Source organism: Sprattus sprattus (assembly GCF_963457725.1).
Source record: "Sprattus sprattus genome assembly, chromosome: 13".
NCBI classification, from domain to species: Eukaryota; Metazoa; Chordata; class Actinopteri; order Clupeiformes; family Clupeidae; genus Sprattus; species Sprattus sprattus.
Genome location: NC_137911.1, coordinates 9,734,407 through 9,762,014, shown reverse-complemented (window position 1 = coordinate 9,762,014; position 27,608 = coordinate 9,734,407). Strand labels below are relative to the sequence as shown.

Sequence of the window (27,608 nt, the reverse complement as noted above, 5' to 3'; positions counted from 1 at the left end):
GTGGCCGTCAAATTAAACCCCCTCTAGAGTACTGGAGGGGGGGCCGGGTTGTGGTGGACAAGGACCTGAACGTCACTGTTCTTGAGGACTATACCATAGTGCAGACGGTATGTGACGGTACCTGTCTAGTTTCCTCTCTATACTAGATAGATCTCTATACTAGGTTTATTCTGGGATGGCTTGCTTTTCCTGTGCCTGTCTCCGCTATTGACTGATATTTTGGGGTGTAATCAGTATTGTTGATATGATGTCTAAGAAAATGCTCATCAACTGGAACTGATTGTGTTCGACTGCTGGGATGCATGTTGCTCAATTACATATTCTCTTGAATATGCAAAAGTTGGTATTTAAAATCCCTGTTGATTTATCCACGAAAAAGGAAATTATGTATGTATGAATGAATGACTGTATAAAAGGATGAACTGTTCCTCTCTTCCACAGCCAACAAAAAGAGTAGCACAAGAAAAGCCTCAGCATATGCAGGGAACAAAAAAATCCACAGCTTCCCAAAAAGGTAACACTTATTTATTTATTTATTTATTTAATTTACTTCATTTAGAGACATCAGTTCATTTTGAATATATTTCTGTTCAAATCAGTCCCTCCAGTTTTTTCGCGATTCCACGATTTGCAATTTCAATTTCAATTTATTTCTGCCTCTTCTGGCCTCCTGATGATTGCATGAGATAATGCTTAGTCTGTCTCAACCTAGTCTGTTGAAGGGCAATTTGAGGTAGTATACTATCGGCCAGGAATAGTCAAAACATTTTGAACACATTTGTCTTTCAGTTTTCTTTAAACAACAGTACAGGATTACTCATGAATACTGTTCGGAATATTAACCAGAATTTGAGATACAAAAAATATTAAATACTCCTAGATAATCTGTCTGATGTCTGTGATTTGTATCTTTCATAAATTTGTTTTCTAGTATATGTGGAGTTTAAGTGGTGTTTTGAATTAATCACCACAAAATTTTTATCGCAAAATAAATTTGTGAAATCCTGGAGGGACTGTGAAATACCCGTCTGTGTGTCATACAGAAACGTGTCCGAGTGTGTCCAGCCAAGACGATGCAGAGACGGGCCTAATTAGGAAAGCCAAGCCTCATCAGCGGCGAAGGGTGCACCATGCAAGGGACAAGGCTCTGTTCCAAACCCAGGAGATTTCCCCCTTTGCAGTACCTCAAACACAGGAGCACCACCTCCAAGAAAAGGAGAGGGAGCAGAGGGGACCCAGGAGAAGCAGCAGGAGGTCTGCCAGTATCTCGCCTCAAGCCGACAAAGATAAGACAAACACACATAACCCAGTTTTTCAGGACAAAGGTGAGGGTCAGGTGAAAGCCGGCGGCCGAGGTAGACCACCGAAGCAGGAATCGGCACCCCCCTGGTCAGACACGGACCAGAGTCGGCGCCGAAGTTTCCGCATCAGATCCAAGAGGATTCCTGAACCTCCCACTCCTTTGGCCTCTCAGTCGCCCTCTGAAAGTGAACAGCAAGTGATGGGGCCGCCGAAGTCGAGACCAAAGAGAAGAGGTCGCAAAAAGGTCCTGTACGTGGATGACAACGCTGCAGATGTCTCTAGTGAGGACTTCATGTCTGATAGGGACAGCACCTTGCTGAAGAGGAAGCCTAGAGGCAAGAAGGGAACTGGAAAAGAGACTAGAGAAGAAGATTACAACGGCAACTGGACAGATCAAGAGCTGCAAAAACTTCACGAGTAAGTTACATATATGATTAACCATTTCATGAGGAAAGTTTGATTTCAGCGTGACAGCTTAGAAATCATCATGTCCCCATAATCCAAATTGAAATGATCTTTGAGCTTTCAAATAGTCAACCCCTGAGGAGCTTTGCAAAGTGTAAATTAGCAGAGGTAAGCACGATTTGCACAGATAATGCACTGAAGAAAAAGCAGAAATGAAAAATGACATGGGTAGTTGGTAGAAATGACCTGAAACATTGCAATGTAGGCTTTATAAGATTACGACATTTTTCTGCCAAGCTGTACGACCACGGCAAAGACCAGTTTTTGTTTACACTCCTTGTTTGATATTGATACCTCTTTCTCTTTAGGGCCGTCAATTATTTTCCCAAGTACACTCCTACGTTCTGGGTAAATGTTGCCTTGGAGGTAGGAACTCGTTCTCCAGAGGATTGCCAAGAGCAGTACTCTGCCAAGCAACAGAATGCCCTCACCCGATCCAGGACCAGACAGAAGAAGCCTCAGACCAACGAGGGAGCAGGTATGACTGGCATCAGGATAACGTTTCCAGCTAAACTAGAACAAATTGCACTGAGAGCTCTTCCTGTACGACTGAAGATTTGTGCGCGCATTTTTGTTTTAGCCTAGTTGATTTTCATTTTCAAATGAAGTCCAGGTTTTATGTGTTGATGGTTTGCGCCACTGCAGGGTTATTAGGTAGAAGTCTGCTCTCTCTGGTTGCCTCCACATTGTAAAAGGCATCAGGTACCAGCAGTGCATACATGTGAAAAATTACATAATTTACATGGTTTTCGTGCTGCACAGATTCTTCCTTTCTAAATACTGAAACACCTCAGATGTATTGTACCAGAAAACGGCTTGTTTTGTGCAGTTAAAGATTCCGCGCCCAAGATCACGGCCAAAGCTGGCACGCTGAGGAGGAAAAAGGAGATTCGCAATGTCTTGGACCACCTACCCAAGGATGACCTTGATGACGTTTTCACAAGCTCGCCTATGCAAAAGAGAGTCAAGAAGGTATTAATCCACTTGAATCTAATTTTATGCGTCTTGATTGTTTGCTTCAGGATTTAGGATATTGGTTTCATATATTTCACAGCAAGGAAACTATAAACCGTGCATGTGAGAGACACTCACTTAAAAAAAAAAAAAAAAAGACTTCTGATTCATATTGTTGTTAGTTCCAAAGCATTTTTGGGTTTGGACAATGATAACTGCCATTGCACCTTTTAATGAGGCAGAGCAGTTCTTTTAATGTCCCCTAGGGGAAAGTAATGCAGCTTACATCAAAATAATGATGTAGTAGCACAAGACTATTACCATTGGAGAGATTTCAGACATTGTTGGAGAGATATCAGGCATTGCTGATTGCCTGATGATGTCTTGGTGCACTAGTGTCTTATTCTGATAAAACATTTTTTTTATCTTGTTGGAAATTAAGTTGCCCACGTTTTCGGATTGTGGAGATGGGGATCGCATGGGTCAGCTGGCGAACCCTCAGACTCCTAGCTCGAGCTCGAGCATGTTTGCGGGGGTGAAGACCCCAAAGTGTCTGCACATCAGTCCTGGCATGTTCCCCTCCATCAACAGGTACATCGATGCACCTTTTCGATGTCATACCAAGGCCTATTTGTACAAGAATATGTAATGGCTTCTTATACCACATATCACAAAGATAATTTTAAAGCACGAACTGTAGCAGTAAAAATACTGTATTATCATTATTATCACATCATTATATCACATAACCTTTTGGTCAAATGACGTGTCACCATGTCTGGTTGGTTTTTTTTTTTTCTCCTCTACCCTACAAGGAACAACAATGACAAGTATGTCTTCCACTTCCAAAACGAAATGAAAACAGGACGGGGGAGAGGCACCAAGGCTTCTACAAAGGTAGGCTGGTTGGAGGCTTAAGTGTGTGGTTCATGAAACATATGGACCCAACACACTATTATTGTATAAGACAACATAACCTGTGAATGACGATTAAATATGTTTTGACAGCATTCAGACTACTGTTTTTTATCCTTAAAATCTTAAAGACCATGCGCTCATGAAACAGTATGTGCTATTCTGTCATCATGTATGTATGTAAGACCTTGCATATTTGGATGTCAGGCATTGATATTAGATGGTATGATAAATCTTGTTTGGTATGCTACATTTTATAGCAAATTTTATTTCATTTTATAGCAAATCGAGAGGTCTGTGAACATCTCATGCTCGTATCATTGTATTGTTTACCACAAATAAACAAAAAAAACAGTCGCATTTTAAATACATTGGTAGCCACATTGCTGCTGGGCGTAAGTGAAAATTAATCTCAATCTCTCATTTTTGTATATAGTCAGACGAGAAGAACTACATCCCTTCTCCTGCGAAACAGACAGAGAAGAAGCGTGTTGGTATGTTGAAGAAAACTCATTTTTCACAAAAAATATATGTCTGTGTCTGTGTCTGTGCTCATGGAAGTATTTACATGTTGTTGTTTTTACTTTTTCAGCGGAAGATGATTCCTTTGTTGTGTGGCAAATGTTCTCTCAGAAAGAGGCTCCATCTGTACCCAATGAAGAAAGTGATGAGGACTACTATTTTTCCGATGCCTGAAACACCAGATTATAGATACTTTTTAAACATAGTATAGATGTATATATGGTTATGAATTTTTCTCTCTCTTTTTTTTTTTTTTTTTACATTTTGTGTTTATTATTGACTTCTCTGCAACAAATGATCAATCTTTTAAGCATCTTGATTTTATTGTTAATAAAGTGCCATTGTTTCCTTTACCATGAAATATAAAATCTTTAAGAAAAAATATACAAGATGACGTTAAAAGTGTGATGGCCGTTTGACATCCAGAAGCATATTTGCATTACACATTTGCCCAGTTATGCTATTTCCATACGCTACACCACGCCCACTCAAAGCGATGGAACTTGGTCGCATCGCTGTCATGGGTTTGCACTGTAACGGTCAAGTTTAAAGCTCAAATATTTACATTGGTTAGGGAACGGAGCGGAAGATTGTGGGAAAGATCACCCACCCAAAGACATTTTTTAGCAGTCCACTATTCGACAGGCCAACAGGATTTTAACTGACCCATCCCATGTAATGAACTCTGGAAAATAGCGAGGTACAGAGTATAAACATGAATTTTCATTGGCCCCCTCCAAGGAAAAGACAGAACAGCAGAGGCGCTGTCAGCTCCAAGATCACTGCAGGTTCTTCCAACTGCTTGAGCGTGAAAATGAGAGTTGTGTTCCTGTAATTGATGTTAGGGTGATGTTTGCAAATGTGGGCCTATTTAATGTGTTATTATTGCGATGTGCGTTTGATGCAGCAATTATCTAAGACCGTTTTAACCCATGGGGCATAATAATATAACCTTCACTTGAGCGTTTATTGCGAAAAAAGGCATCCTTCCGTCAGTGACAGAAAATAACGTGTCGCCCATTGCAGACTCCCAACTTGACCAAAAGCCCTCAGCTGACTCGTCACATGACTAATCACATGACCTTATAACGATCGTCAAAATTAACCTCATGTTGTATATCCTGACATTGCACTCCGGTCAACGTTAGTACCATAACAATGTGGCTGTTGTGAGTATTTTTTGAAGTAAACATGATAATGTCTGTGCAATGTATTATTGTTTGTTTGCCTTTTCGTGGACTACATTAGAACTAATGCGGTGAATCTCTGCCTTCTTTATTGTTGTCTTCGGGAAGTTGCAAACAAATAGGAAAAAAGCTTGTTCATGTCTCGACTTTTGCTGATTTATTTCTCGACTCCTTTATCGGTTGTTTGATGGTTTGAAGGTTACAGCAACATGAAGGAGGAAAACGGCTAGTTTCTTTCATGTGATCGGATCAATTCCGGAAAGTACTTGTAAACAATAGCTGCTGTTGTCTGCTTTTAGGTCAATCACCTACGGACTGGCATGTGTATCCATTGTTTTGGGAAGGCCCCTGGAGGCTGACCAAGATACATCGTAAGTTGATCCTACAACTTAAAACGTGTTACAGGTGCAAAGACTACCTACTGTATGGATAGTGTTTTTAGTCTATGCAATACTGATTCCTATATGATTGTTTTTAAATACATTTTTGCCTTGACTCCACCAGAATATAACATTAACCCCAAATCAAATTTGGAGGTAATGGTCTAATAATACCCTTCAGGTATTGATACTTTGAACTCATGCTCTGTGCTTATTTGTCCTGGGAGGCCAGCTCAGACCAGAACTGCCTTGCTGGTCAAGCTGAATAAGAAAAGCTCAGGAATGTAACTAGCACAACAAATTGTGTCGAGACCAGTATGGCCCATAGCCTCCAATAGGATCAAATCCAGAACTGTTGTGTTCTCACAGCAAAAAAGCAGGGCTGCCCTATGAAACCAGTTTGTATTAGAAAAAACTAGCATCAACTACAGCTACTAAACCGGTTCCATACCCATACTGCATATTTCATATATTTGATCTTAGCGCTGCTTCTCTCTCTCTCTTGCTCTTGCGCTCGTTCACTCTCACTCTCTCATTGCTTTCCATAGTGTCCCTGAGGAGTGGATTCTTGTTGGCAGAGCAGACCCTGCCGAAGAGGTGGAGCTGACGTTTGCCCTGCGGCAGCAGAATGTGGATCAGATGAAAGTTCTGCTGGGCAGGTTATCGGACCCTGACTCTGCAGTATATGGTATTACTTCCCCTAAAGCTTTCTCTCTCTCTCTCTCTCTCTCTCACTTCCTGTTCTCTGTCTTTGTCCTGTTTCTGTTGCTCACTGTGTCTGTGATCCTCTAACTACCCATCCCCCTGCCCTCGCACACACACATAAACTCCCTGTCTTCGCCTGACTTGCACAGTCACACACTTTTTCTAGTTCCTTATCATCTCATGTGATTTGTCATGGTTCTTGATTTTTGTTTTCATGCTTCCTCTCTTTCTCCGCAGGGAAGTTCTTGGACTTGGCAGACGTGGCTCAGCTGGTCCAGCCAGACAGGCTCACTCAGAAGGTGGTCAGCAGTTGGCTGCTGAGGCACGGGGTGCGGGACTGTCGGACGGTTATCACCCAGGACTTTCTACAGTGTGCCATGACTGTTGAGTAAGGGAGTTCATGATATTTCCATGAGTGGGCTCCACACCATGTTTTTGTTTGGGCTACATACCAGTTTTAGAGCCCTTCCTTCCAGAGATTTCACTTCCACCTCTTTTTGCAGAAGCTAGAGTGTTTTAAGAAGTTGTATTAATCTTTTGTCTTCATGGAAAAACTGCTGTTGCTGCAAACTATTTTAATATATTTGACAATGTTATGTATTGATAAGATTGCTTTTATAGCACCTGACAAGTCAGCATCAATGCACTAAATGTAACTGTTATGGAGTTGTGTGAGAATGGACACTAAATGCTAAAGTCAAATTGTTTATCTATCCCCTGGTGACCTAGTGGCATTAACAATTATGCTCCAGTGGTAATTGTAACCATCGGATTAACATGTTCGAGAAATGTACAAGCGGGAGGGGGGACTTCACCCCCTTCAATCACTACATTCATATCAGAGCCCTTGCCCCACTGATATCTCATTTTCGTCTCTCAGGATTGTTAAGTGTCTAGGTGCCCTTTATTGGTTAGCTGATACTAAACTAAACTTTTCTTACTATGAAACTTTTAAATAACCTTAAACGCTTCCATTTGCATGAAACAATAGCTTGTTATCTAGCTGAAGTTACATCTTTTTGTAAATTAAACTTGTAACATTAAAATAAGTAAAGGTAGAAATCCTAGGTGTGCATCTGCTTGGCCCCCAAGTGCATAAATTCATAGATAATTGCAGGTTACCTCACATGTTTTCTTTTTTTTGGTGCTAGTAGCATCCCATTAGATGCAGTCAGGTGGGAATACAAAACACCTGTTACTTTATTGTTATGGAAGACTTGAGTGTGGATGAAAAACTGTTATCTATCCCATGTTGTTTTTACCTCATGCATACATGGAATTTAAATGTGAGAGGGGGACATGTATATGAAGAGTAACAGATTTGGCTTTAATTCCTGAGTACACGAATGTATAACTCAATGTCTTCAGCACAGTTAAAAATCATATGAACCACACCCATTACAGAGAATGAAAGAGGGAAGTAATACATCCAGCTGGTGAAACACAGTGCATTGGGGCACTATTCACATTAACCCTTTTTTTTTAATGTTTACCTCATTCTGAAAAATATCCTTCTCATTACAGAGTTGCAGAGACTTTACTTCCGGGCAGCAGGTTCCATCGTTACAGCAGAGAGGACCAATTCCTGTTGAGATCAGAGTTCCAGTACTCTGTCCATGAGGATGTGTCCGAGCACCTGGACTTTGGTGGGTCCCTAAACTGTTTTAAAACACATCTGCATTTTAGCTTGATTCATTTTAGCTTGATTCATTTTGTCATGTTATGATGGACAGATGATGGACCTTTTGTTTGGTTTAAAGATTGCCTCTTCATTTTCTATTGCATAGAGCATAGTGTTGGCATTATAACGCCTTTATTTCAACATGTTATATAAAACATAGAAGAACTGTGAGTTTCAAACAAAGACTACCTTTTCTACACTGTGCAATCAGCCATGAGAAGTGGATAGCAGCACTTTCACTGTCTGTTCCCAAGCGCTTAACTAAACCTTTCCTCCTCCAGTGGGCGGGCTTCACCGCTTCCCACCCAAAAAGCAGGAGGTGGGTACATCCTGGAGTAAGAAGGGGGGAGTAGCGGGGACGTACCACCTCGGAGTGACCCCCGCTGTCATTAGAGCTCGCTACAACATGAGCGCCTCCGATGTGGGCTCTGCAGCCAATAACAGTCAGGCTTGTGCACAGGTATGAAGCCAGGCACTATGTGGTCAGACATTTATTTTTTAATCATTACAGATTTTGTAAGTCATTTCTTGTTTTTTATAAGTTGATACCATCGATTCAGATGCTACTACCCACCTATTACTGTGATTCTGTCTACTTGTAAAGTACTTTACTATGTAAAGTAAAGTGCTACAGAGAGCTACTAGAAATGCTAGTTTAGCTGCTGAATGCATTGGTATTTACATTGAAATCTCATGTTTGATACTTATGCAAGCTTTCATTTATGTTGATTGTCCAGCACATGTTGTGGTTGTATCTGTGAACATTATAGAATTTTTTTTTTTCCCTGGACATACTTTCCTCAGGCTTTCAGATAAAGTTGAAGCATGCCTTTTGGTTGATTTACTGAATGTGTGTCTTGTTGATTTATTGAAGTGGCAAGACCTCTGACTTGAACATAGCTAAAAAGAGAACCACAAAGGGTCTACACATTTCCTTAATATGTTAGATATGTCTTAAGTGCAAACTATGGAAGTTGAAGCAAACGTTCTGATAAATGTTTTTTTTTTCTTTTCTAACTCTTATAGTTTCTGGAGCAGTTCTACCACCCTGCGGACCTGGCAGAGTTCATGAGCATGTTTGGGGCAGGGTTTAAACACCACTCCGCAGTGGACCGTGTTGTGGGGACGCAGGGGGTTGGCAAGGCTGGTCTGGAGGCCAGTTTGGACATTGAGTACATCATGAGCACAGGGGCCAATATCTCCACGTGGCTCTTCACCAATCCAGGTATGCAGTAGCTAAAGCTGATGGTAGTTGGGGAAACCGATCACTTTAATGCATAGTGTATTAGTGTTCTTCGTTCTGTGGGAGAGAACAATGTTCTCTTGTCTGGAGAATTGGGATAATTCAATATGACCTTTGAACAACCTTCAAAGACCTCACTGTAGTCACATTTTAAAGATAACTGGATTGGTAATGCATTACTTCTAAATTGAACAGAAGGGGATTTTCTCTTTTTTTTTTTTTTTTTATTAAAAACAAACCGGTTTAACAAAAAAAACAGGCCACTCAATTTAACAAAAGTCAATATACCTTTCATTACTCAGATTAAATTTTTCGATCAATACTTCCTATGTCCACCTTTTTTATTTTTGGTAAAACGTTTTCCTCCCCCTTTCAGGGCGGCATGAGTCCCAGGAGCCCTTCCTCCAGTGGATGGTGCTCCTCAGCAACCTGACCTCGATTCCCTGGGTCCATACCATCAGCTACGGAGACGACGAGGACAGCCTGTCCACTGCCTACATGCAGCGCATCAACAATGAGTTCATGAAGGCTGGACTTCGGGGCATATCTATGCTTTTTGCATCAGGTGAATTCTGAGTTCCATTTCAATAAACCTTTTTAATGTTTGAAAAAAATTAAAATAAAAACTCATGAAATGACTAATTGATATTCCGTCAATTTAGAATGAGACTAACCGCTTGTGGTTTCAGTGTGGGATCCATCGTTGCTTTGTTTATATTGTTCAGGTGACAGTGGAGCTGGATGCAGGCATCTGACCAAGGCTGAGAATTCTTTCAGGCCTAGTTTTCCTGCCTCAAGGTGAGCACCAATTTTAGACTTACTTCATTGCTACAGATAGCTTAAATGTGTAACATAATGTGTTGTACAACTTTGTTCAGTTTCACAAATGCCAATGTTAAGGGCCATACAGAAATCTCACCTTGAAGCATGAAAAACATTGACCGTTCAAACATTCACACCATACCGAGTCATGACTATTGTTTAACGCCTCACCCTCCTCCACCGTTAACTTCTCAGTCCCTATGTGACCACTGTGGGAGGAACCTCATTCAAGAACCCCTTCAAGGTCACCCATGAGATCACAGACTACATCAGTGGGGGTGGCTTCAGTAATGTGTTTGACATGCCAGAATACCAGGTGAGTCTTCAGTTCGTTGGCAGTGTTTATGATTCGTGTGATGACGACTTTTTGGTTTTAAAGAATCCAAAATGTTCTAAATACGATTTTTGGATTTATATAAAAATAAATATAATATAATAAATCTTACACCTTGGTTTTTTTTGTTTGTAGGCCAGTGCTGTAAGCTCCTATTTGAAAACCATGAAGACTCTTCCTCCTAAGACGTACTTTAACACCAGTGGACGAGCCTATCCTGACATTGCTGCTCTCTCAGACAACTACTGGATCGTCTCCAACCGGGTGCCCATTCCATGGGTGTCTGGAACTTCGGTAATGAAGAGCTATATATATCTTGTCTGTATCTGTCTCGGTGCCTCTCCTCTTCTCTCTCTTTCTCTCTTTTGCTCTCTCTTAACATCTTGTTATCCCTCCTGCCCCTAGGCCTCTACGCCAGTTGTTGGGGGAATGCTGTCACTTATTAATGATCAGCGCTTCTTGAAAGGCCTTCCCCCTCTCGGCTTCCTCAACCCACGCTTGTACAAGCTGCAGGGAAGCGGCCTTTTTGATGTGAGTGGCTCAGGCTAGCTGCACTTAGATTATCAAGTCAACTGCAATTAGAAGCACAGCAGTGGGACTTGGCATAATATGAGATAGGTCTTCTTGGTACAAAGCCTCATATTGCTCATTAATTTGATTTGTTTGTTTAACTGTTTTTATTATATGAATCAACAATGTTGGTCAAATGTGTCCCAGGTTCATATCCATGACCATACAGTCTTTGTCTAGAAATAACACAGAATATGGTCGGCACTACATTTTTTTTTTATGGTTTCAAATGTATACCTAAACAATAACAGAGGTGAACCTGAATATGTTTGGTTTTTATCTCAAACTATACATCATGTTGTTATTATGTCAGACTTTCTCATCTTTGAGAAATGGGTCATACTTCCTGATTAATGACTGGTTTTCTTCGTTTAGGTGACTGAGGGATGCCACATGAGCTGCTGGGACGAGCAGGTGAGTGGGCAGGGCTTCTGTGCTGCTCCGTCGTGGGACCCCGTCACAGGGTGGGGAACCCCCAACTACCCTGCCCTGCTGGCTTTACTGCTGGATTAACTGAACCCACCTACCCCCCTCCCCACACACCCAGAGCTCCATCTAACCCCCCACTGTGCCCTCTGCCAACTGCTTCATCGTTGGACCAGTCCACTGATGGAGGAAGGCTGACTTGCTGCCTGATACACCATCTCCAGTTCCCCTCTGAATGAAAAGCACTGACTCAAATTTAATCAGTGGTTTTACCAGCTCTGTGGATACACAGCTACAGCAATAGCAACATACTGCATAAACTAGATATCAAAGCAATCTATTCAGAACATTATCTCAGGTTCCAAAATGATAAATTCTATGAATTAAATTGCACTTATAAGTATCCAGTAATACGAATTTCATCCAGGTTTTGAGGTTTTGCGAAGGACTAGCAGATGCATGCACCTTCACACAGGTTTGAAGTTTTCTTTTTGTTTGAAACTGATAAGACTACTGATGTCTCCTACCCCAAAGTTGTGTTCAATGTGTGCAATCAAATTCATCACGATCATTCTTTTGACATTTTTTTATTTAAGGTCAAATGACCAGAATATCATCTCAAGGGAGCAGGTTCAAATGCATTGTACTGTGTTCATGAAATACTGTTCAATCACCAGCAACCGATGTTCTTGGTCTTTGAAGGGATGTGATATCTCAAGTGTTGTCAGATTTTTCTGCTGCATTATAATGAAAGACAATGATTTTATCTTGACACGTGTAATTGTGTTTTGTCTTCATTGTGTTTGTGTTGGACTGAAATGAATGAATTTACCTGTTTATTATTGTTATTTCCAATGATGCAATAGGCCTAGATTGCCCCGGTCTTAAACCAACGTGATACCATGCAAGCACTCCTTAATTTGACCTAAAGCTGGTGCCTGCAAACACTGTTCTCCACTATTTTGACCTAGCCTAGTAGAATATCTAATTCCATCTACCCTGTTTGTTTGCTCACTCTCTAGACCATCAGGACATGCGACTGCAGCCTGTCCATCTAAACCTTTAAAACCTCTGCTTCCCATTGCTTCTTCCCACCCAAGTATCATTTTTAGTTTCCCTCTGAACACAAACACACAGTCCCAGCCTACTTACCTGTGACTTTACTACTGAGCATCCCTGCTGCCAACCTCCAACTTAACCCTAAAACAACCTTTAGTTTAGAGAACCATCACCCTCAATATGTTGCAAGGCTGATCGTTTGAATGACTGCTACTCACGCCACCCCTTTAATATCCACCAAATGAATCCACAGATGTAGACATGCTTGTTGCAAGTGTATGAATAGATTTATCGGGCTGCTCGATTTGATTTGTTTCACCTTCCTTTCTGCCAAGCACATTTCTCAAGCAAGTCTCTTAATACAACCATCTTTACTCTACCCAACAAACATAACTGAGTAACTCAAGTTAGGGACCATTGTTTTATTATTACTGGTCACCATTGTACAGGGGGATGTTTATATCAACAAGGGTTAATCAAGTTGTACAATACATTCTGACTATGCAAAAACAGACACCCCAGAATGTTTTCAGGTGGGTTCCTAGTAAAGAAAAAAAAAAAAAAAAGGATTTTCAGTGATGGACACAACTTTTTTTGCATCTGCTGTTAACATCAGGATAACTTAAAACAGATAAAATGGTTTTGATAGGTTTAACACTATTTCACATTTCTATTATCTACATGATTCAGAAATCAACTGTGCGCTGCAATTTTACAAAAGGAAACCTGAAAGGACACCCCCCACAAATTATATATATGATAACAACAATAATAATAACAATAATAATTTTCCTTTTACAGGAAAAAAACAGAACCGCAAGAACTGCAAATTCTTCTAAAAATCCTAAATCTCTGGGGATCACGCACACACACACACACACACACACTCACACGCACGCACATAACATGACTACATTTAAGGTCAAAAATAAGTGTACAATATGCACACTTTAAAACAAATAGTTTTGATTTTTAAAAAAGCAGTTCATTTTTTCCCTCTCAGATAGTTTGCACAAAAGAATAAACTTCACACGAGCGTGGACTTCTCTTTGGGTGCTGCAGTGGCAAGAGCTCTCACTGTAGACGCAGGTCCCGGAGTTTCACATCTTCACAAGAAGAAACTTTCAAAACCAGGTAGTTCGTTAAAAAGGGGGGGGGAAAAGTGACACTTTCCTCTTTCTTCACTTTTCTCTGGAAGAGGCGAGGGGCTGGGTAAGTCATCTGCAGTGATTAGTATTTTCACCTCCGTGCTTATCAAAAAGTCTGTCATGGTGTTCTCACGTAGGTTTTTTTTTTTTTTTTTAGAAACCATATACAAAGGGTCTGTTTTCTGACACACACACACACACTGGGCTCACTGGTTGTTTTTGGCTTTTGCGTGTGTTAAGATGTGTGACTTCAGGTTAGTGGACTGGGCAAACTTCTTGTTGCAGCCGTCGAAGGGGCAAACATAGGGCCGGTCTCCAGTGTGGATACGCACGTGTGTGCGGAGGTTAAAGTCAAGAGAGAACCGTTTTCCACAGCCTTCAAATGTGCACTGAAGAGGGGGAGTGGGGTGGGGGGTGCAAGAGGGTGAGTAGAAGGAACAGTCATTAGCAATCTATAGGCTTACACACACTGAAAAGAGCATATTTAGTTACATACAGGTCAACTTAATATGTATTCATCGCAAAGTACAAGAACAGAGAGTATATTCATCTTAAAATAACACATGTTAAGTACAAATATTGCTGTGTTGATAGAAATTGTCAACTATAATCTAAATAACCACGACCATTGATTCCAAAGCATTTATCCCCCTGGGGCTTGGTATGAGTTATGCACGGACCTGCATAGGTAGACCTGTTTCCTTTTGTGTGGGACTCTGGATGAGTTGTACACGTAAGGGACTCACCTGGAAAGGCTTCTCCCCAGTATGAACGAGCTGGTGCCGCTTCAGTTTGGAGCTCTCCACAAAGGCTTTGCCACACTCCGCACACACATGCACTCGGGGCCCGTGGGTGTGTAAGTGCTTTCGCATGGCCGAGTTATCCCTGAACATTTTGGTACAGCCCTGGGAAGAAGAAGCAAGGTGGGTCACTTGAAATCAGCACCAACACTGTCCAAAGATCATGGAAAAAGTTTACTCAAAAGTGCCACCTGGTGGCAGACGAATAGTATGGCAATAATATAATTGTGGAATAACAAAACTGTCTATGCAGGTGTAGAATGGAATACAGAGAAGAGTTTTATTTTTATTTAAATGCCAAGAGAATTGTTTAGGCTTATGGTTATGCATGTTTTGCCAGGATGGCACAACACATAATGGCAAACGCATTTTCAACACACAATGGTAAAAGTCAACGTTGAAGTTAATTACCTAACTAAAGTCACCCTTATCTCAATGCATCAGAGTGCATCAGAGTGAATCAGTGTGCAAACTTTGTTCAGTGTGCTGCTAAAAGTCAAAATAATCAGTCAACTTTATTCTGTCAGTTGAAAAATGCCTAAAGCAGTGGTTCCCAAATGTTTCATGGCAGGTCACCCTTTTACAACAAGAAAAAAATTGTACTCGGAAGTTGGATTTTCCAAGTTGGAAGTTTTAACAGGATCACCCCCTGAAGTCGGAATTCCAACTCAGAAAGTCGCGCATCAACTTTATTGGCACATCTGTCTTATTGTGTCTCAATAAATCTTGGTGCTGTCCGACTTCTATCTGTGGACTTGTTGCTAGAGTGTTTGTACGCGCAAAATGCTGCGTAATGCCAACATCTGCTAACAACGAAAATTGCATTAGTTTTCGGACTTGTTACTGGAACGCAGTCAACTCAGGTGTGACGTCTCAAAGTTCCAACATCCGAAGTAAATGGAACGCTCCATAACTTCATGTCCCCCCTTGAGGGCCCGCCCCACACTTTGGAAACCACTGGCCTAAAGGAATACTATTGGACAGGAGAAGTTTGTCTGAATACTAATGGGCCAGTGTTGATCTCCTGATAGCATCCTTTTCACTGAGTACTTTGGGTGACATTTTACATGTACTCGGTAAGACACTCACTTTGTGTGGACATGCTATTGTCCTGGGCGCGTCGTCTTCCTTAATTTTCCGTGGCTTCATCCTGTGCCAAAATACAAATGAAAACACACATTTCATTCAATGGTATTGACCTTTTTAATAATAATTTTCTTTAGTTTGAGAGGTCATTCTAATCCTGTCAGTAGATCAGGGAACCTGCAGCTACTAGAAAGCCGGATTAGAAATTGAGGTGGTGGATAGAAATACATTCTAACAGTGATCTGTCCAGTGAATTGGAAACACAGCAAACCTTGCACAGATGTTTACAAAAAACAAACTGAAGCCTTCATGGTGACCAAAAAAGCTGACATTAAACCAAAACCTGCTCTGCTGCGGCTGATGCTTGTGTGATGCTTACCTAGCGAACTCTGCCAGCTGTTTGGGATCTGACAGGTCGATCCCAGGGATTCCCCCAGGAGGTAGCTTCTTCCCCGTCATGTATTCAGAGTAGTCTGGTGGGGAGTTCTCCCCAATGATCTGCTCCTCAATCACAGTCTCATTGTCAATGTCTTTCTTGTCATCTGTGATCAAAGGGGGTTGGGGAGACACAAAAGCCTGGTTAAACACGGACAAACACAGCCAGTGTTTTGAAGTTTAGTCGCGCATTTTAATCTAGGGGATAAGTATTTATTGTGGGAAATTGTTCTGGTCTGGGGGAACTTCAAGAGAACACAAGGCCTTTCAATGTGTGCTTCAATGTTCAGATGTGTGCTTTGAACAATTAACAGTCAGCATCCCTGATTAATACAATCACTGCACTGAAAAAGGTCAATCACGGTGACAAGGACAGAGTGCTGTACAGAATCAATCCAAGCACAGAGCATGCCTGAAATGAATCTGTCAACTGATAAGTTAAATCAAAATAATAGATATATTTATTAAATTAAGACTTTGAAAATATATTATATTATATTCACAGATTACGTCAAAATATAGATTCATTTATGTCAAACTGTACAATAGTGCTAGAGAGTAAAAGTGTTAATGTTCATGTGATCTTGTCAATCAACCATCTGGGTATTGTAATCAAAAAACAAACATTCATCCTTTTGACACACAGTGAAACATTTGGTTATCTGGATATAAAAAAAAACTGCAGTCTCTCTTTACAGGCCAACTAAAGAACTTCCTGTCAATCCCAACTGTTTACACTTAAACAGACAATGTCTGCTGCAGTGTAACCCTGTGACAGTTAGAGGACACAGATCAAAAACAAATGCTGCAAATAAATCAACAGTGTTGTAACATCAATAACCATTGCAGTTTTCCTTTTTATCCCTTGTTAAGAATATGCCACGTCCTTTCATGCTGGGAAATTCAATGCCCATGACATTCAAAGTAAACATGCTGTCCTTTAGACAGCATAAAGGCAACCATTTATTTGCCTATAACCTATTGCCCAAAATTAACAAAGACTGAGGTCAATGGTGATGTAAAAATGGTGTGTTCACTCTGTCTCTCAGAACTATGCCTACAGCTTGTTCTTAAATCAATTCCATTTTCAGATCATGGGGCAAGGAGGGGAACTCGTCAGCATGTTATAAAGCAGTAATTGTTGTGTAATTAAGTCATTTTTTAAGTAATATGGGATCACAGGTAATGTTCTTGTGTAACGAACAACAAAAAAAGCCTACAAGATATGAACTATTGGGTTTCAAAAAAGGGTTTTCAGTTAAACTGTCTATTCCCTATACTGTCAGAAAGGAAATGCGTTGCGTTACACATCGTCTTGGGCATACGTGAAAATAATTAAATGGAGCAGTGTACCAGCTGGCAACCACGTACAACAGGTCAAGTTTGTTGTTGGTGCTTCACGAAGTCAACTAATCGTATGAGCCACTGTCATTACGCCTACTCCTTACACTAGTTTTACAGTTTTAAAAAGGTTACGATACCGTTAGGGGTATTCCACATAAGTACTCTACGAGTGTTGCAGCTCTGGTTGCAGTTTCTGAGTAAATTGCAACTCAGGTCAAGCTCCACCTACCTATTTACATTCTGCTGTTAACAAGCACACCTAGCCGTTAACGTTAGTCTGATTCCCCCGAGTTCAAGTTCATGCTAACGCTAAATAACATGATTATCTACACAAGGCTGCGAGGTTTATTCCAAATTCCAACTCGTTAAACGAAACAATAATTCGGTTTACCCATAGAAAACAGAAGTACTTGCTAATTTTAACTACGCCCCCTGAATTTGGTTTGCGAGTACTGTTGGCTAGCTAGGTCGCTATCATATGTATTAGCTTGTCCGAAAAAAATAGGTGCGTTAGCAACTTCAACAAAATACAAGGACCGTCACATTTTGATCCTGTTAATTTTATTTGTCATTACACCAAGCCTACAAGCTTAGATAACACGCTAAAGTATGTCTTGAAGCGAGCCCTAGCTTGTTGGCTAGATAGCGGAGGAACGCTGACATGTATGTGACATTTTAACATGGGTCCCGAACGGATTTTAACAAATTTAGCTGAGAACAAATATTCTACTTGAAATGTTAAATGGGTGGACGAAACGTTGATCCCCACTTTAGTCCTTAACAGATTCCACTGTGTTCTCAAATGTAAGAGTAGCTAATCTGCTCTGGTATACGACGTCCCTCCCCTTGTTACATGAGTGGTTCAGCAATGAATCTCGCTGCTATGACAAACTGCGCCATTGCGGCCTACCCCCCTAGCCAGCAGTGGTCTACTGCCTCCCGCTCTGGCCGCCATCTTCCCCGGCTGAATCAACGCCATTTTTTCGGGCCGCCATACTGGTCTGGGGGAATATGGCGGCGCCCATCAACGCTTAAAAACATGGCTTCCCTTCAAAACAAAAACATTTCAATCCGGACTGCATTCAGAGAACAATTGCGGCCCTAATAATTACCCCAGTGTTGGCATATCTTACAAACAGTATGTCGTTCAAAAGGACAACGCCCGCACACGGCCCTCTTTGAAAGCACAGAGAACAATGCAATGATAGAAGACACTTGTTTCAGTCACTTGAACTCACCTGACGCCCACATCGTAACGGAAAATTCTCCTTCCAGAGTCTTTATTTGAACCTGTTTCTGTTCCCATTTTCTACTGCTTGCTTCAGCTGCAGTCAAGTAACTCTTTTTACCAGCTTTCTTGCCGCCTCCCCCCTTCTTCATCCGGCCCACAGAGCTTTTCCCTGCAACAGTCACCAGGGTCTGCTCGATATATTCCTCTTCAGCAGCAGGGACTGGAACTGGTATAAGAATTTGGTCCTCGTAATCATCGTCCGCCCGTAGATCTGAGTCATCCCCACCAACTACCTCCTCCCGGGTCTGAACTAATATCACCTCTTGATGGTGATGGACATGATGATTCGGATCATCAGAGTCTAGAGGCTGCAAAGCAATCATAGGCTGGTCTTCGTCGTCTTCTCCGACCACAGTAGTCTCTATCGTTTCCACTTCAATTTCGTGCAATTCAACTATTTCTGCAGGCATCTCGGAACCGTCGGTCTCAATATACAATGTGTCTCCCGATGCCATGTTGGAAATATTCAATTGCTCTCACCTATACCAACGTGCCTGTTCTTTCCCCCTCTCCTATTCCTTGGCTACCGTTCCTGTTCTTCGGCAATACAAACTCAACTCTCCCCGTCCGTCCCACACGAACTCCCGTCGACACTATGGCCTGTTTACATATTCTCGCGAGAATGTTTAGGGCGCACACAGTCGAGCGTGAGAAAAGGCTCAATCTTAGGTCAGTTCATTCGTCACTAATCTGTATTAAAAAACAGATGAAAGTAGGCACAACTGATTCTGGACCCGCAGTAGGTCATAATACGAAGGAGTTCGCAGAGAAAAACATAAATAATACATTATAAAGCTTTTTTTTTATTACAGACTGTTATAAAGATGACGTTTTCGTGTTTCGCGCCTTCTTATTGAATTAACCTCAAGTCGTGTTCATGTTTTTTCTGAACTGACTGACCACATAAAATGAACAAGTATGCAATTGCAACATTTTGAGTCATGTTTCTTTTTACTAAAGAAATTTAGCCTACAGGTTGCGAAAGGAAATTACAACAACAGTGATCCCAGGGTAAATGGCTTGGCCTTTGTGAGAAAAGGAAAAACTAACCAAAAGAGGCTATTCCCGAGCCTTAAAGCTGATTTGAATAATATATTGCGTAAGCTTTTCATTTAATTTTCATTTTGCTGGGGACAAAAACAACAGGCTTTGGAATGCATGACAATTTACAACAGAGAAAAGCGTTGGACATGTACACGCTGAATGTAATATATTAATAAACAACATCGCTTACAAATAATCTCCTAAATATCCTGCTTATAGAACATATATTTTAATGTCCAATTATGTATTGCCTACATTGTCTTATTAAAATTGGCCTATCAACCACCACATGTTTCTTCAATGTTGAACTTATTCTTGATAGTAGGCTATAGCCTAGTTCAGAGTTGTTTCACCGGACCTCACGTCATTTCACCCTGGGAGTGGCTCTGTCACACCTGCATTACCCGAGGGTGTGTCATCCTAAAGAGGAGTTGGAGCTGGATTACTTTCAACGTCACCTTCACACAAACCACAATCAAGTGTCGAAATGGGGAAGGCAAGTGGGCGCTGGGACTTTGAATGGGTTTATAATGAGCAACCGCATACTTTGCGAAGGAAAGAAATTCTAGGTAAGAATTTGTATCGTACATGAAAATGCTTGTTGGTCAGTAATCTGAAGCATAGCCTTTTTGTTTGTTTAAAGCTTGTCCTTGTTCAAAATTAAGTGAATAAAGTGCGTCTTTGTCAAAATTAGGGATTGTTAAAGACTTCAATAGATAGCTATCAGTGTAGTCTACTTCTGGAAATGGTTTTGTCTGGTGTGAAAACACGTATCACGCGTTCGAAAATTGATGATTTAATTCATGGTGAAGACATACCTGTATATAATGCACCTGTTTTCCGGTGAGTAGCCTAGCCATGCCCTACGTGAGATCGCAAAACTTACTTATGTTAAGTCAGACCAGTATGCAACTTTCAACAGGGAAGACAAATTGTTGCTTTGCAGGTGTTCATTATACGATAATTTTGATTTAGACTTTTTCATTTATTTGTCAATCTGTGAAAACGTTGCAAAATACTAGTTACATGATCAATTTATTAACGATATCCTAATGAAGCAATGGGATATTGACTGGCTGTTCTTTAAGATGGTTAAAGTTGGCTTGGTTGTGGAAACTTTGGACGGACTTATGATGACCAGACTGAGTTGGTTTCCATGTAGTTATTGTTTATTTGTATGCAGTAATTCCAGAATGCCCTACAATCTTGGTGAGGCTAAAGTTCAAGAAAAAGTGTGTCTATAATCAGAAAGTCTGTTGGTCTCAATTTCAGCAAACCAGTTTCAAATTCTTGACTACAGCCACCTAGGGACACACCTGAAATATGTAAGATGATCCCACACAAAGGACTATCATGACTCCTGCTGGGAATATGGCAATATGTACCATCAGATGTGGATGACAAAGCCATAGGCTTGATGGTAACAGGGCACACAACGTGGGTAATGGCACACAGACAGAGGATAGCCTGACCGTCACACCACACTGACCAAAGGACAAAAGTCAGGACAGTACAAAGAGATTTCTCTGAGTCTGATATCACTGTTTTCATTGGTGCCCTTTCTATGGCCTTTAAGACCTCGATTTTATGTTGTGTAGTAGCTGGGAATTCTCAGAAATGATTGGAAGTAATCCTGCCGTATTCTGTTTATATTTCCAATTCACAGTAAGATCTCATTGACTACTTCCAAGAATCAGTCTAAGCGCAATAATATTTTATATTTCACTGCTGAGAGTTACTTTACCCCTGTTGCTTCCTAAATATGAATAGCTTTTGTTTTAATGAACACCACAGTAGCCCCTGAGGCAAATTGGATCAGGTGTTGTATAATTTCCTTGAAAGAACACAGGGTGTGACAGTTTGTAGACTGTGTTTATTGTCACCATGGTGTTGTAACATTTCTACACCACAGAGACAAGCAATCAGTTATGGGCATCCTGGTCTTAACATTTTGCTCAAGAGGAGACCAGTAACCATTTCTGCTCAAACTTTTATATGGGCTTAGCATTTGGGGGGAAGCTAAAACAACAATGGAATGACATGATGTTTTTTCTATGTAACACTGACAAGGGTCTAGCTGTCTCCAAGAGTTTTAACTCACCCTGTCCCATCTCTTTTCTCCTCTCTCTATTGATTTATGTCATCATTGTAGTTGTACAAATGAATAGATTTGGACACCACTGAGTCGCAGGAGGAGAAGGCTGCACTTGTAGATGCGTATCCCATAATATTATGGAAAGTGATTGCACATTTGCATAACACAACTGAAGAGATGTCTATGGGAAAGCAATTGACTGGTCCTCACTTAGATAAATTGGTGGTTCGTCATATGCCACCATTGTGTTGATGTAGAGAAGGTGAGTCATGAGGGATCCCAGTGGTTTTCCCTCTTTTATGACGCATGGTTATTCATTAACCACTCAAACACACAAGGGTTCATGTGAACTTACAATTAACCCGATGTGGATTAAACCATGTATTTAAACATGTGTGCATTAAACCTGTGGACATTTCTTTGATTGTAGACGGATAAACAACACTAAATGAACAAATTAGCTTGTTGCCTTATGGTTGAACGGGGAAATCAACCGTAAGGTGTCAACGTTGCCATGGTGGCATTCCACAGGGACATGTGATAGTGTGTTTTATCTTCTGTAAGGTGAAGTCAAAAGGCAATAGGGGGGAAATTGAATGGTTTCTTAAATTACTTTGCTATGAATAGCCTGTGCTTGAGTTCAGACCAATCCAAATGCTCACCAAGGTGACCTTTATTATCAGAGAAAAGACAGGGACTTACCACTTATAAATAATTAATGGAAAAAGTGGTCGGAAAAATTATCAGGCAAGCAAGCAGAAGAAAAAACAATGGCTTCAGGCCATTCAGGTTTGAAACAGATGTTGGGGAGCTCTGTGAAACCTGCGAGGAACTCATTAATCCCAAACCCTATTTTTATGCTGAGGTGCTAACAAAATATTCCAACTCCCTGTAAACCCATCCAGCCTCTCCCTGGAATGATGATGCAAATCATGGTCACACCATGCAAATGGTCACAAGATTAGAAGATGGGACATATTTGAATAAATAGTAGCCAGAGAAAAAAGTCTGTTTAGCAGGCGAAATATCAGTGTTGGCTTTTAAAACTCTTGGTCACTTTTTTTGTGAATATTGGTGATGCTCTTGGGAACCACTTTTTAATTTGGGAGAATATGATTTAAAAAATACATTACAAGGTACCAAACAACACTTCTCCTAATTGAACTGGGCTGTTGCCAGGAATATTGTCCTCCCAAGGGCCAAAGCATTAGGCGGTGATTCAATTTCCGTATATTGTTTTGCAATGCCACAATTTCTGTTGAACTGTGAAGGCTGCTAAAGCCGAAGAACTTGTCTTGTGCCTAAATTGTGCAAGATCAGAATTTTCAATAATGTATTATTATGGTGATGCTTACCAGAGAGATATGAATCACAGACAGACCAGTCACCAGGACCAAAAATAAACATTTGCATAGTGAGATAAAGGATCAGCAGTTTTGCCCATAAGTGTGTGGCAAAGCTTAAACAACTCCTCGGCTGATATTATCATGGGTAACAGATTATGCTGTTGCTGATTGTTGTGAACCACAGAGAGTATCAGAAAGCTGCCACAAGGATTTACAGTTTGTACTTGAAGTGTTTTCTTGATGGTTGAACGTGATTAAACTCGTTTTATGTGAATTTAAATGTGTTTGTATTTTCTGTTTGATTCACAGCTAAATACCCACAGATTAAGTCCCTAATGGGCCATGACCCACAGCTGAAATGGGTGGTATCAGGGATGGTCCTCACTCAGCTACTGGCCTGTTACATGGTGCATGACCTCCCCTGGAAATGGCTGTTTTTCTGGGCCTATGCCTTTGGTGGCTGCATCAACCACTCACTCACGCTGGCCATCCACGACATCTCTCACAACGTGGCCTTTGGCAACAAGCAGGCACGCTTGAACCGTTGGTTTGCCATGTTTGCCAACCTCCCCATTGGCCTGCCCTATTCCGCCTCTTTCAAAAAGTACCACATCGACCACCACCGCTACCTGGGCGGGGACGGCCTGGACGTGGACATCCCTACGGACCTGGAGGGCTGGTTCTTCAGCACGCCTCTGCGGAAGGTTGTCTGGCTCTTCCTCCAGCCTCTATTCTACGCACTGCGCCCTCTGGTGGTCAACCCCAAGCCACTGACCCAGCTGGAGTTACTGAATGGTGTTGTCCAGCTTGTGGTGGACGTCATAATCTACTACCTCTGGGGACTGAAGCCCATCATTTACCTGATTGCAGGCTCCCTCTTGTGCATGGGCCTGCACCCCATTTCAGGACACTTTATCGCTGAGCACTACATGTTCCTGAAGGGTCACGAGACATACTCCTACTACGGGCCCCTCAACTCTATCACCTTCAACGTGGGCTACCACATGGAGCACCATGACTTCCCCAGCATCCCCGGCAGTAGACTACCACTGGTGAGTAGCCTTATTTCGTTTGGCCAGGCTCTTTGATTTTTTATTTTTTTTTCAGGTCTGAGAAACTAATGTGCTTCTTGAGAAATGTTGTGCACTAATGAACAACCTCAAGCCGAAAGTGTGCCACCCCCTTTACTGTCTTTGTGTAGCTCATAACAAAAGTATGTCTTGCATAGTGGGAAATGACACCAGAGCAGGTGAGTTATGAACCTGTTGTTACGGATGATGTATTATCAGGTTTGCTTCAGAGGCCTTGATGGATAAGTGTGGATAAGAATCCCCATCCCTTGTTTGAAGTACGTGTGGTTGCACAGTCACCTAACCAAATAGGTGTATACTGACCTGATTTGTCCATAACAATGGATATGTGCTAGGTGCACAGCTAGGTGCTAACTAAGTGCTTTGTATGATTTACAGGGTTGCATATGTTCAAAAAGAGATTTAAAACAGCATTTCTGTGTTCACATGATTTCATTAATGATGAAGTTACTTAAAGATACAGCCGTGGAAAAAATTAAGAGACCACTTTAAAAAAATTATCAGTTTTTCTTTTTTTACTATTTAATGGTATGTGTTTGAGTAAAGTTAACACTTTTGTTTCATTCTATAAACTACTGACAGCATTTCTACTGAATTTCAAATGAAAATACTGTCATTTAGAGAATTTTTTGCAGAAAAATGACAATTGGTCAAAAAAGCACGCGTTTTTTCCAGATATTGATTTCTGATCTCTTCCTAAGTTAAAGCATTAATATTGTGTAGTTTAAGAATCTATATGAACTTGTTTTCTTTGCATTATTCGAGATCTGAAAACATTCCATTTATTTTGCTACTTTGACCAATTGTCATTTTTCTGCAAATAAATGCTCTAAATGACAATATTTTTATTTGAAATTTGGTAGAAATGTTGACAGTAATTTATAGAATAAAACTAAAATGTTAACTTTACTTTAACTCATACCAATAAATAGTAAAACCAGAGAAACTGATCATTTTGAAGTGGTCTCTTAATTTTTTCCGCGGCTGTATGTGGTTGCTTCATAGTGTTAAGCAAGAAATCTTCACAGTCCATGCCAATAGTTGCCTTCATTAAAGACAGCTAGAGTAACACCGCTTTTGTGGAACAGGGCGGAGTTATTGAAAAATTGTGTTTGCTTTAACACTGACCTTAGCTCATAGCAATTCATATTTCAAAACTCACAGGAATGTTTCCCTTTTTTGCTGAGAACCCTTTGTCGTTTCTGTACTCTTTGGTTTGGTATGTAATGCCAGGGGCTTTGAGATTGCATTTTTATCATTTATATTGATCGAAACCGCAGGCTGAGTGACACATTAACCACGTTCAAGCAGCCTTTCACTCTACACAGCCTTTCACTCTACACATGCCTGAGGGGAGTCACCTTTCCTTAACTTGAACCATTAACTTCAAAACCAATTTATCATCCTTCTGCCGTGGAAATATTGGATGAGGCTTTATGGCTTTCCACACCCTAAAGGATTACTCCCCACGCCAAAGGACGACACTGTGCTCCTATCCTAATTTATTACTTACTGCTGGAGCTCAAAGGTGCATTATATATTCCACAGAACGCAGTCATGACCAAAATTGAGTTTGACTGCCTTGTTGAAACACACCAAGGAGTCTTGATGTGATGTCCCTACTTGGCCACAGTCCTTTAGTGAAGAGTTGAGTTTAACTGGGCTTTTCTGTGCAGGTTAAGAAGATTGCAGCGGAGTTCTACGACCCCCTACCCCAGCACACGTCCTGGGCACGCGTGCTGTGGGACTTTGTGTTCGACGACAGCATCGGCCCCTACGCTAGAATCAAGCGTCAATACAAGCTAGTCAAACAGGAATGAAGGCCCCTGTCAAGTGATGTGTGCACTACGTAGTTAAAGGTGTTTGTGTTTCTTAGTGTTGCTTGTCCACACATAATAGAGGTTAAATAAATGTTTCAGCTCGAGGCAGTTTGAGACTCACACACCCAACCCTGAAACCATGACAATTCCTTTTAATTTCCTGTTGGGCTTCCCAAACCTGTTTGTCTTGTACCTGTTTGTCTCGGAATTATCCCATAGGATTCAACAGTCTGATTGTCCATCTCCAAACTCCATCAATGAGTGCAGACCATTCTGGATTCTGGTAGTATTATTTTGGCCATGTGTTACCAGAGGTCTACTTAGGATATGTGTAATGTGAAGTAGTAGGGGATGATGATATATAAATTAAAGGCCGTTCTTTTGAGTAAGGAGTCCCTATCCTGAATATCTGACCTCAGTTTGAGGATCAAACGTTACTTTCTCATTGATTAAAATCCATATGAATCTAGGAAATAAACAAACAGTAAATAACATTTTGCCATGTTGAATTACTTATCCATTCAGTTCTGAGAGTTGTGTTGACATTTGACAGACCTTTCATATATTTGAAGGTAAATCTAATTCCAAGTGACTTTTGTTTATTTACTGCCACTATTAAGTGGACACAGACAGGGGTGCAACTGCCCAGTGTCAGGGGGGTATGCAGCAACAATTTTGGCGCCCCCCCCCCCCCCCCCCAATCTAGTTCTAACTGCTTGTGTGTTCAGCGGTCATGGCGCTCACGCTTACTCTTCTATGTCAAAATTCTATTAAGGAATCTTAAGAGATAAGGCGCCTACTCTAGCCTGTTTAGTCCTCTAAAATGTTATATAACATTAAGGAAATGCAGAAATTATTTAGAAACGCACAACAGCAGCTACATATAGAAAATACCCCAAACATTTTTATTTTTATTTATTTTTACCATCGCTTTTGCGCCCCCATGGTGCGGCGCCCCTATGCGCCGCATACAGCGCATACCCACTTTTTGCGCCACTGGACACAGATTGCAGAGATGAAATGGACATAGTAACTTATTGAGTTGTAGTAGATGCCGTTTAAATTTGGGGAAGCCGTTTACTGTATGCTGCTCAGTTTTATTCATGAAGATTATGTGCACATAAGGCTCTGAGTTGTGAAAAATAGTCCAGTCACTTTTTAATATTTCTATATGTAATGTTTGACAAGAAATATTTATAATGTTCCTCTACCACATTTAATTATGGAATTCTTGTTTTGCAATGGCCGCACTGTCGGTTTGAATATGATTTTAACATAAAGATGAATAACTGTTTGGAAAATTAAATAAAAAAAATAATGTATAGACAAGAAATCATGTCTTTCTTTCTAGCAAGGTCTTATCTTGTGTGAAATGAAACAAAATACAGAGTGATATTAGGCTGAGTGGTTTGTGCTGTATCTAGTTTATGATGGAGGGCTCATTCCGGTCATACTGGTCTTAGGGAACCTCCTAAATCATAACACTAAAGCTGAGAACAGGTTCCTTGTTTCATTTCACAGTGAGATTAGTGTGGTGTCTCCC

The 27,608-nt window shown here is 40.9% G+C and overlaps 3 protein-coding genes across 3 annotated transcripts; 2 read left to right on the top strand and 1 right to left on the bottom strand.

Moving 5' to 3' along the window:
* The first annotated feature begins 5,247 nt into the window (after window positions 1-5,247).
* Window positions 5,248-12,278, top strand: tpp1 (tripeptidyl peptidase I). The gene is made up of 13 exons (XM_080849542.1): window positions 5,248-5,327; window positions 5,645-5,716; window positions 6,274-6,413; window positions 6,668-6,818; window positions 7,955-8,076; window positions 8,393-8,571; window positions 9,138-9,336; window positions 9,731-9,919; window positions 10,080-10,152; window positions 10,372-10,492; window positions 10,646-10,804; window positions 10,916-11,041; window positions 11,456-12,278. The coding sequence occupies exons 1-13, from the start codon at window positions 5,317-5,319 to the stop codon at window positions 11,591-11,593; spliced, it is 1,680 nt and encodes a 559-aa protein (XP_080705668.1). The 5' UTR covers window positions 5,248-5,316; the 3' UTR covers window positions 11,594-12,278.
* A 708-nt stretch (window positions 12,279-12,986) lies between these two features.
* yy1a (YY1 transcription factor a) lies at window positions 12,987-19,196 on the bottom strand. The gene is made up of 5 exons (XM_080849699.1): window positions 18,617-19,196; window positions 15,979-16,141; window positions 15,603-15,663; window positions 14,460-14,618; window positions 12,987-14,102 (listed from the first exon to the last, which is right to left on the bottom strand). The coding sequence occupies exons 1-5, from the start codon at window positions 19,122-19,124 to the stop codon at window positions 13,920-13,922; spliced, it is 1,074 nt and encodes a 357-aa protein (XP_080705825.1). The 5' UTR covers window positions 19,125-19,196; the 3' UTR covers window positions 12,987-13,919.
* A 1,004-nt stretch (window positions 19,197-20,200) lies between these two features.
* Window positions 20,201-26,065, top strand: degs2 (delta(4)-desaturase, sphingolipid 2; the record flags this gene model as incomplete). Its single annotated transcript, XM_080849846.1, has 3 exons — window positions 20,201-20,282; window positions 23,464-24,206; window positions 25,922-26,065. The coding sequence occupies 3 exons, from the start codon at window positions 20,201-20,203 to the stop codon at window positions 26,063-26,065; spliced, it is 969 nt and encodes a 322-aa protein (XP_080705972.1).
* Window positions 26,066-27,608: the final 1,543 nt, after the last annotated feature.

Bases quoted from the DNA above. Each gene is read 5' to 3' on its own strand.
- tpp1 (XM_080849542.1), top strand. The intron at 5,717-6,273 runs GTAAGTTGATCC...TGCTTTCCATAG, and splicing joins GAGGCTGACCAAGATACATC to TGTCCCTGAGGAGTGGATTC. The intron at 10,805-10,915 runs GTAATGAAGAGC...TCCTGCCCCTAG, and splicing joins CATGGGTGTCTGGAACTTCG to GCCTCTACGCCAGTTGTTGG.
- yy1a (XM_080849699.1), bottom strand. From the start codon at position 19,124: ATGGCATCGGGAGACACATTGTATATTGAGACCGACGGTTCCGAGATG. The intron at 14,619-15,602 runs GTGAGTGTCTTA...TCTTCTTCCCAG, and splicing joins CAATAGCATGTCCACACAAA to GGCTGTACCAAAATGTTCAG. The intron at 14,103-14,459 runs GTGAGTCCCTTA...CCCCCTCTTCAG, and splicing joins CTGGGGAGAAGCCTTTCCAG to TGCACATTTGAAGGCTGTGG.